The sequence below is a fragment of the Pholis gunnellus genome (assembly GCF_910591455.1).
Source record: "Pholis gunnellus genome assembly, chromosome: 4".
Taxonomy (NCBI): Eukaryota; Metazoa; Chordata; class Actinopteri; order Perciformes; family Pholidae; genus Pholis; species Pholis gunnellus.
In genome coordinates this window covers 27,027,730-27,038,351 of record NC_136530.1, presented here as the reverse complement: position 1 = coordinate 27,038,351, position 10,622 = coordinate 27,027,730, and the positions used below count along the sequence as shown (strand labels likewise).

Below are 10,622 nucleotides of genomic sequence, written 5' to 3'. Positions count from 1 at the left end.
TCCCTTTGTGACCACAGTGGACCCATCTTCAGCAGGATAATACACCACGTCACAAAGCTCAAATCATCTCAAACTGGTTTCTTGAACATGAACATGAGTTCACTGTACTCCAATGGCCTCCACAGTCACCACATCTCAATCCAACAGAGCAGCTTTGGGATGTGGTGGAACGGGAGATTAGCATCATGATGTGCAGCCGACAAATCTGCAGCAACTGCGTGATGCTTTCACGTCAATATGGACCAAAATGTGTGAGGAATGTTTCCAACACCTTGTTGAAACTATGCTACGAAGAGTTAAGGCAGTTCTGAAGGCAACAGGGGTCCAACCCGGTACTAGCAAGGTGTACCTAATAAAGTGGCCGGTGAGTGTATACTGCTGGGTGGTTTCTGAATCCCCCTCCAGGGTTCAATAGTCTCATTTAGAACAATACTTATTAGTTGATCAAAGTAAATGTAGGGGAGTAAAAACAAGTCGAATATTTCCCTCTGAGATGTAGTGGAGTAGCAGTATTAAATAACAGAATAAGGAAGTATGTAAATGTACTTGTCTCTCCACCACAGCACACGTGGGCTGTATTTGAACAGATAATTAATAACAATGTTAAAAAAAAATCAGCATTTTTCATTTCATGATTTGTGTCATAACAGGAGGCAGAATTTATGAGAGATTTATTATCTCAAAACGTTATGTTTATGGTGGATGCTGGTACCAGAGGAATTAAATCTATGGTTTTGAGAGTTTCCAGTTTGTATCCTCCTCATACAAACATTTATAAAGACAAATAAGAAACAACCAAATAAAAACAGAACAAAGCAGAGGTCCAGTCACATGAACCTGTTAAACAAAGCAAACATCAAATGGAAACACGGTGGTGATGTTTAATAAAAACAGTCAAACGTAGATTAACACAAAAAAAACTTTTTATTTACAAAGTCTGTAATAATAATAATAATAATAATAATACTACAATATACTACAACAAAATCCTATTGAATAAAACAGAAAACTGACCAGCTGGACAGATGTGAAGATAGAAATGTGACCTAAAGTGACGAGACGTGAAGGTTTACAGTTAACGAGCTAAAGAACATGCTGACACAGCAGAGTAAATGCCTTCTGGTCGATCGATGCTGGTTTGAAGAACTTTGATCCTTAAAACTGTTCAATGTCAGGGGTCAGCGCGTGGGTCAGCGCGTGGATAAAGATGAGTAGATCCTCTGTTGTGTGACGTACCTGAAGAGAAACAAGACAAAGTCACATCTTCATCATACTAACAGAGAAATCTAGATTCTTGTTTTTTTTTATCAAATCATAAAAAGGTAATGTCAGTATCAAACTATTTAGACTAATGACCCGGCAGGTTTCATGGGATATAAAAGATGTTTTTAAAGTGTATACTCATAATTCATTTTAATATTGTATTCATAATTAAGTCTATAACCAAATGAATAGTGTTCACGTTTTACCAAATGCTTAAAGGATGTGAAAGTAGTTCATCAGACATCTTATCTAACATCCTGTACAAGACACTGGTGGAAGAAGTATTAATGTCTTTTACTAAAGTAAGAGTAGCAATATTACACTGTAAAGAATACTTTGTTAAAAGTAAAACTTTATATGTGTTTTGTAGTTCAATTCTCAACAATACACCATTTGAATGTTTTCTGTGTAAAACTGTTATCTGTGAAGTGACTACAGCTGTCAGATAGAAGTAAAGTACCAAATGTCACTCTGTGATGGAGTGGAGCAGTTTAAATGGAAATACTCAAGTAAATGTACTAGTTACTGTTACTTTCCACCACTGTACCCTGGGTGCACACATTTTGAAAAACTTGTGGAGCTCCAAATGAGACGAAGCGGATTCTGTTCCATCCTGTGTCACTTCTTTATTCCCTGAGAAACCTTCCTCATGTTGACTTTAAACTGATATTTAACCACTCGGTCCTATGAGAGGTCTGTGTGTGTGTGTGTGTGTGTGTGACCTTGAACTGTGAAGTTCAGCTTCTTCTTTCTGATTCAAGTGTTGGTTGTAAAATGACATGTTTCTCTACATTTTTCACTTGATACATTTGACAGTTTTTCTACCTGTACTGGATTTCTTATTTTTTTTAAGCGTCAATGGTTTTTATTTAGGTTTCTGAAATAAACAGTATGTTTGTAGTAAAGCGCATTGTGAAGTCACCTGAATGCTTTAGTGTTAACACAGCAACACAAACCGTTAAAGAAATACCCGGTTTCAAAAAAAAGCCCTCTAGGGTCTTTCTGTGGTCAGAATCCCTTGATTGTTAACGCAAGGCTTTTATTCTGAAATGTTTGCAGGACGTGTTGTGGAAAATGCAGTGACTTGCTCCATTCATTGATAGACAACTGGCCGTTCTTAAGTTAGAAAGTTAGAATAAGTATATAAGATAAGATAAGTTAGAAACCTTCTAAACCCTTTTCTGTCTAAAATAATAGAAATGCATTCACAATGAAATGAAACAGTCTGGTCACTATGAAAGGCAAACTCTGTGGAGAAAGACGAGCTGGCAGAAGCGACTGAGTTTGTGTGTGGACACGGGACTCATGAGAGACGCAGAAGTTCCATTCTATTCAAGGCTGAACTCACAGCGTCGGCGTGTGTTCACAGGGACAGGTGTGGCTTCCTGTAGGTCTGGTTGGTGATGGACAGGCGGGTCAGCCGGGCGCCGTAATAATCCACGATGTAGTTCGATCCGTCAGCGGGACCCACGATCTGCGGGACACACGAAACACAAGAGACAGGTGGGAAATAATATCAGCATCGAGAGTGGAAGAACCTAAAACCATACGTGTGCGTGTGTGTGTGTGTGTATACACAACTGCCTTTTGGTAATGTAAAGCACATTGAACTTGGCATGCAACACAAAATACAAAGTTACGGTATTTATCCATCCATTGTTGGACCCCCGTCGCACCTCCTCGTGATGGATCTACGGCCTCTATTATCTAAAACGTTTGAACAGGAAGGAGTGATTCGTCCCTTCACCTCCCGTTCCCCCCCCCTCTCCATCCGTCTGTCACCATCCTCTCAGAGTCCATTAGGGAACTTCTAGAAGCATCATTCATCCTGCGGCCCTCAGAGGGACGCGGCGCTGCAGGACGGATGGACGTAAATAATAATGAGGCAGCACCCGACTCTTGTTTATTCATCAGCCCCCCCCCCCCCCCCCCCCCCCAGGCGGTTGGCCGCTTAAAGTATGAGGCTCGTCTGCTGAAATGGATCCTCCGAGAAACAAGGAACTCTTCATCACGGGTGTCGCTCTTTAAAGTGGACATGAGACAAGAAGCCAAGTGCGTCGGTGTGTGAAGAGGAGACATGCAGCTCAACTCATAAGTCCAACAAACACAGTACAGAGCTCCACAGACCCAACTCTGCCTTTCTGCTCTCCAGCGTTAAAGATGGTTTAAAGGACTGCAGCATATATATATATATATATATATATATATATATATATATATATTATATATATAAAATATACCTGTATGTTGGTTTTTAAATAGACAAAAAGCAATCGTTTATTCATTATTTTGTGAAAGAAAATAATTGACAAATGTTGACGATGGATAAATCATGAACGTGAAAGTTTATTTTAGTAGTTTGACAAAATACTCTTAATGTTGCAGTTGAAATGCTGGGAAAAAACTCAGACTTAAAAGTACTTAGAATTATGCATTATGATTTCATTTTTTTCAGTTTATTATTCTGCCTCTTTTCTTTAAGGGTTATTATAACTAGGGTGTCAGTTTCTACAATGTTTATAACATATTTGTAGACCATATAATGAAGCAGTTAACTGCTAAAATAATCAAGAGATAATATAAATTCAAAGCTCCTCAGCTCTTGGTGGAAACATTTCTTTAGCAAGAAACCAGAGAAATGGGACATTTGATGACATGACCGTAGTCTGGGTGTCCACCAGTACCCGACTGGGTTGTGACTCACCTGCATGGCGATCAGTATGAAGTCAATCAGCGTGCCGATTCCACAGAAGCCGACAGTGCAGAACTTCAACAGTCCTGAGAGAGACGACGACGACGAGTGAGTGAATGAATAGTCAGCTTGTATGAATACAGGAGAGTTTAACAGGTTTCATGGCTCATTTAGAATGAGCCGAGTGGTAAAGATGCTACCGTACATCTGCAATGTCCCGGGTTCAATGCTGAGGACCTCGTTGCAGGTCATTAGGGCTGAAACAATCCGTCTATTAACAGAGAATTTATTCTGATAATTAACTGATTGTTTTTAAGTTCTCTGGTCATAATGATTTTCTGCTTTTGTCTGTTTTTATAATCAAAGAAAATTGACTATCTTTGGGTTTTGGACTGGTGGTCTGACCAAAACAAGACAGACCATTCACTGATTCACCCACGAGACTATCGCCAATTCATCAATAATGAAAATAATCATTAGTTTCAGCCCAACATGTTGTGTTTACTTGCAGTGTATTCTATCTAATATAAGTAAAATGTAAAAATTATTTAAAATTCAGAATGTTTGGAGCCTGGCAGGTGTGATCAATAACTAATAGACAATTTGTGCTCTTGAATTAATAAATCTCAAATGTTCGGAGATTTTAGGTTTGAGCCGAAAGTTCCACTTGAACATAAAAAAGTCCTGCTCCTCAGAGGATGAACCCTTCTAGATTTCAATGAACACATGATTACAAACTTTCGCCTGTTTATATTGTGGCTGTAATGAACTCTGCAGCCTGTAGGGGGGCGCCATCACAACATTGCACTTGAATCTTATTCTCTAGTTATATCAGTCTGCTCTGTGGAGCTCTTTAACAAAACCCGCCTGAGAAATTATTTGTATTTTTTTTATTTATAGTAATATCAATCTGACTTGGCTCGGCTCTGCCGGGGCCGACCTGTGCCAAATCACGCCAGGTGTTCGTCGGTGCAGCTGTCCTCCATCCAACACCTGACATCTCTCACACACACACACACACACACACACACACACACACACACACACACACACACACACACACACACACACACACACACACACACACACACACACACACACACACACACACACACACACACACACACACACACCCTTTCAGCCCTTTATCTTACTGCAGGTGTCTCATTAAAAGAAGGACTCAGTCTGCTGCTGATAATAACTCGTCCTTGTTATTCTCCGGGTTATTATGGTCTATTGTGTGTAGATCAGTGACAAACAAAGACTCATTGAATTACATTTTGAATTCAGGCTGGAGAAAAAAAACACACACACACAAATGTGAAAACTGTTAAAGAGCAACACCAACCAAATCTTTTCATCAGCACATTTAGACTTCCTGAAGAGGAGGAGAGGATGTTTGACACACGTCCTCTAACGTCCACTAGATGGCTCCTAGAAAACTCTGACCGTACTGAGATGAACGTGAAAACCCCAAACGTCTTGTTACGAAGTCTCCAGTTTTAGCTCTCAGCGGATAATTTCACGTCCTCTAATTTGACTTTAAGTGGAGAGTTTGAACATGACTACGTTTGTCTGTTCACTCGCATTACATAAAGCCATAGTTCCTCTCCTCCCTCTGGTATCTGTCTGTCCAGGTTTAGAGTTTTCTGTCTCTCAGATTCTGCCTGCACCATTTATTACATATTTTTGATTGTAAATTTCTATCCTTTGTTCTTTTTTTTACCATGTTTAGTGTCTTAAAACTAAAATATTGAGGCAAATTCTTTGTGTGTAAAAACCTACTTGGCAATAAACTGCATTCTGATAAAATGAAGCTGAATGGAGTTTAGTTTGTGCTGCTCTCAGCTTTGAAAAATTACGTTTAACATCGAGGCGTTGGGCGTCTCTGTGTGTGTGTGTGTGTGTGTGTGTGTGTGTGTGTGTGTGTGTGTGTGTGTGTGTGTGTGTGTGTGTGTGTGTGTGTGTGTACCTAGAGCAGGGTATCCCAGGTAGAAGCGATCTGCCCCCAGCCAGCCCAGGAACAGAGACAAAGCCACAGCTACTTTGTAGGAATAACCGCTCCTGGGAGAAAAGACACAATTATTATTTTCAGAGTGATCAATAATGACTATTACGATTATAATAGACAATCCAAATGATCACAGTGAGCATGATTTTTGTGTGTTGTTGAATTCGTCAAAACGTTGTTAAAAATGCTCCACAGTGAAGCTACAAAAAAAAAAAATGGTTAATTCAACCCTGCAGCCGACAGTTTATCCTCTCCACAGGAAGCTGTGTGTGTGTGTGTGTGTGTGTGTGTGTGTGTGTGTGTGTGTGTGTGTGTGTGTGTGCACTCACACGTTCCTGCAGGGGATGGTTTTGTTGAAGCCCACCTCCTCACCGCTGAACCTGAACTCCGTCCCGTTGGAGAGCCGACAGCTGATGTTCGGAGCTGGAAGGCACTCCACTGTAAACAAACACACACACACACACACACACATATTGTGAACTATTGAATATGTCAGATTTCCATCAATATTCCCTGTCATGAGTTTATTCCCGTTTAGACGGTATCCGAGTTTAGTTTATGTTCATCTTGTATTCTATTTTACTCTCGTCTTCTCATATTGCCATGTGTATATCTGGTCTTAATGACTTTTTAAGTCTTATTTTGCTTCAACTTTCCAGTTGTTTATTGTCATATGCACAACAATTACAAAGAAGCAGTCATTGGATAATGAACATAAGACTCCGTCCGACAAAGCTCAGTAAATATGTATAAAAAGAGAAAAAACATGCAAGTAAAAGTGAGAATCTGCAGAAGTTATAATATAGGGATAAAATGAAATTTAGTGTGTCAGATAAAGTGAATGAACAGTAAACAGTAATGAGAATAAAATATATATATATATATATATATATATCTATATATACTTTTTCGCTAAGCGAAGGGTCAACTGTTGTTAAACTTGCTTTGCCTCCTCAAAAAGTTCCAGTGGGATTTCAAACCGTGGAGGTCAAAGATCACGAGATGCTACGGACAGGGTGATGGAAACACAAAACACATCTGACACAGGAGAGTGTCACTACTCGTGGACTTATCCACTGTATCCCGTGGGACTAAAAAGACATTGACGGATGTGACATCAGCGAACGACGGAATCTGTCTGGTCATGTGACTCACTCACCCCAGGCCGTCATGTCCCTGCAGTTCTCCGGCTCCTGAGTGGCTTCGTCGATCTTCGGGTCGTTGCAGAGATACATGAGGAGAGTGAAGGAGACCCAAACAGCTGCTGACTGACTCAACCTCATCGACACAACAGAATGAAACCAACAGGAGGTGCAGCGTGTGACATGCAATCATGGTGGAGAACATCAACAGCAGGGGCCAGATGTAGAAACAAAACCATGTGTGATACACTGTACGGTATGAACAGCTGCTAGACTGCAGACCAGGCCTACACACAGTTTACCAGAAACATCTGCAGAGGAAATGGTTGAATATAAGTTGAGAGTAAACATTGAGTGTTTAGGTTGCTTTGCACTGTTTGTTAATATGTTGAAGTCCACACAGCTTTGTGCTAAATGTCATTCAAAGGTGCATTTATGAACGTAGTTTTAAACGATGTATTTTATTTTGTATTTACATTTAGCCATTATTTAGCTGTTAAATATCTTTTGATTCCATTCTGAATTGCGAAGCACTCTATGAAGCTCGTTTCAATATATTACTTTATAATTTATTTTCCTTGAGCGTTTTAATTAGTTGTTTTTCGAACTTGCAGCTGGATGAGGGGTTTTATGTGTAAAGAGGCTGTAGGTTAGTACATCTTAAACTGAATACATTAGAACTGACTACATACAGCTTACTTTCGTTATAGTAAGTTACTATCCTACAATGAAAACGTGAATAATACAAAACAGCAACAATATTTTATACAGCGGTACTAATATTCATGTATGTAACGTTTTATCTGCTGAGTTAGCTAACCTAGGTGTTGTCAACAAGGCTAAGTCAGCTGCAGCTAACGTTACGGTGATTAATCTTCCGTTAAATCAGAGTTACGTAACCACACAGTCATTAAAGGATATTGTCCGAGTCTTAGGTTGTCGCAGCTGTCCATCTCCTCCGCCAAAACGAGCTTTAAATGAGAGTAAACACAGTAAAATAACAAGCTCCAAATCCCGGAGCGTAAACAAACCAGCCGTCTCCGGGAGGACGCCATGTTTAACTCTAACACGTGACACTGTGGCGCATTCAAGACTATCAGAAAAATGGTAGTTCAGATGTTTGCAATGCTCAGTGTCAAATAAGGTTTTAACGACGAAGCACATTGTAAGATCATCTTTTTACGACTGTTATTCATTTGAGCATGTTATTGACTATTTTTTATTTTCCATGTCTAATAAGACATTGCTATGGCTATTTCCGTGCATTTATTACTTAATTTATTAATTTACTTAGGATATATATATACAATTTGATATATGTCTATATAGATTTTTTTTCCCAACTTACTGATACATTATTATTGTTATTATTATTATAATAAATTGTTTTATTCTACAGTATTCTATCACACATATGGTCTATTGTTAGTTGCTTTCTGGAACAAGGCACAAATGTCAAGACACATTATACTGTGTTTGATTGCGTACCTGACAAATAACGGTGATTTGATTTTGATTTGTTCATTCACGGAGGAAATGAATGTGCCACACGAGTGGGTACATTTCTTTTTTCAAGCAACTTCATTGAACTATGAAAAACGGGAATTTTAAACAAAATGCTGCGTTTACAACAGCTGTAGAGTGGCAACATAATGCAAAAACAATATAGAAAATATAATACATGAATTGTAACAACATATGCAAAACAACTAATATCTTCGACTTAAGTTAAGGAATACTAGTCTAAAAATACTCTATTACAAGGAAACATCTTGAATCAAACACATTTAAATAAAAGTGCATTAGTATTATCAGCAAAATGTTTTAATATAGCCTATCGAAAGTAAATGGTGAGTGGTTCCTTTAAAAGCATTTTATTATTATATTATATTATTCTGTTTTATTGCTAAATAAAGCATTTCAGAGTATTTTAATGTTATAGTTAATCAATGTGGAACGATTTTAGTTACTTTATATATTATACTATGGATTAGCAGTATAGTAGCCTACCGCATCATAAAAGATAAGCATATCATGTGTTTTTAATGTACAATGTAAAATAAATGAAGTCAAATCAAATAAATCAAGTAGAAATAAATAACACTAATTTCCTTTGAGATGTAGTAGAGTAGAAGTATAAAGTAGAAGGAAATTGAAATACTCAAAGTACAAGTAGCCCAAAACATTTACTCAATGTACTTAGTTACATTCCACCACCGCTGTCTCAACTCAGAAGAGTTACTTCTCCGTCCGACAGCACTTGAACGCGGCATTAAAGCGACACTGCTGCCAAACTGGATCCAGTTCATGTGAGTTTTCACACCAGTTTAAAACCCGTTCGTAAACCCGTCTCTTGTCTATACATTCTTCATTTACTGGCGGCTTCATCTCACGAATGTTTATCCGCACCAAAAATTACGTGACGAGTTTTTTTAGACGCTAATTAACAAGCTAACTTAGCATGCTAACGGATAGCCATCGGTTAGCTGCTTCGCTGTCTGAAGTTATCAAGCTGATGGAGGAGAAGTTGTTGTAATGTTGTTTTTAGTTCAGCTTAAGCTCAGAAAGAAGTCTGATGTTGTCGCTGCTTTAATAAAGTGTGTTATAAGCAGCCGCAGCTGGTTTCATAGTTTTCTTTTCCTTCGGTTTGTTTCTGAGAAGTTTGATGCACCTGTTGCGAGTTGAACCTGCTGATAACAGATTTACGGTGAAATATATCAGATTACGCACAACATGAAGGCGAACAGATGTATGTTTTATTGGTTATAGTTTATATTTATAGTTTAGTTTCCACATATGGTTTATGGTTACACCCCCCTCCCTCTTGAGCTGTTTGTTTCACTTCCTGGTTTCTCAGGTGAGAGTCTACAGGTGTGAGCCCAGAGTGTTCACGGTGTCGCTTAAATGAGAAGTGCAGTTTCGGTTCTCCTGTCTTTGTCCTTTGATTCGCGGGTTGGAGGAATGTTTGTGTGTGTTTGTTTTCCCCACCTGATAAAAAGCGGATTCAGCTCTGACCTGTGTAAACAAGGCTTGTTGAGTAAACGCTGAGCTACCAGTCTGATAACGGTGGACAGGTAACTTGATATGATAAGTTATCGTCTTTCAGTGGAATCATATCGTGATGAAATCCGATTGAGATATGGTGATTCACTATTAAGTCATCTAAATTGATAATAACAAACGCATATTAAATCAGATTTCCAGGAAAATCTGATAATGTAGCACTTGTCGCTCTTAATTGAATGAGAAAATACTTTATAAATACTTAAAAAAAAATATATATATATATTTTTATATCCACAAATTATTTATAAAATTACTAGTAGATAACGATTATGGTGACAGAATATTTTTATATTTGATAATTGACAACATTTAATTCATTGATGGAGCAGAGATGCTAAAATAAGCTCAGCAACTGTGAGGCTTTGTTCTCAGTGTTATGTAAACTGAATATCTTCTTGTTTATTAAAAAACAAGACATTGACTGATGAATCAATAATATAGATATTCA

At 38.4% G+C, this 10,622-nt stretch overlaps 2 protein-coding genes across 2 annotated transcripts in view; one reads left to right on the top strand and one right to left on the bottom strand.

The window, feature by feature from the left end:
• Window positions 1-905: 905 nt before the first annotated feature.
• On the bottom strand, window positions 906-8,178 carry tm2d1 (TM2 domain containing 1). The gene is made up of 7 exons (XM_079158261.1): window positions 8,030-8,178; window positions 7,126-7,199; window positions 6,296-6,404; window positions 5,928-6,019; window positions 3,968-4,041; window positions 2,612-2,737; window positions 906-1,236 (listed from the first exon to the last, which is right to left on the bottom strand). Exons 1-6 carry the CDS (start codon window positions 8,161-8,163, stop codon window positions 2,627-2,629), a joined length of 594 nt encoding a protein of 197 aa, XP_079014387.1. The 5' UTR covers window positions 8,164-8,178; the 3' UTR covers window positions 906-1,236; window positions 2,612-2,626.
• Window positions 8,179-9,373: 1,195 nt separating this feature from the next.
• Window positions 9,374-10,622, top strand: part of patj (PATJ crumbs cell polarity complex component) — a 121,679-nt gene continuing 120,430 nt past the window's right edge. The window contains exon 1 of the mRNA XM_079158018.1: window positions 9,374-9,417. The gene's annotated coding sequence lies outside the window, so the exon portion shown is untranslated. The remainder of the gene's footprint in view (window positions 9,418-10,622) is intronic.

Coding starts and splice junctions, on each gene's coding strand:
- tm2d1 (XM_079158261.1), bottom strand. CDS start 8,163: ATGGCGTCCTCCCGGAGACGGCTGGTTTGTTTACGCTCCGGGATTTGG. Junction 6,405..7,125: donor CAGGGACATGACGGCCTGGG/GTGAGTGAGTCA, acceptor GTTTGTTTACAG/TGGAGTGCCTTCCAGCTCCG. Junction 6,020..6,295: donor ACCATCCCCTGCAGGAACGT/GTGAGTGCACAC, acceptor CTTTTCTCCCAG/GAGCGGTTATTCCTACAAAG.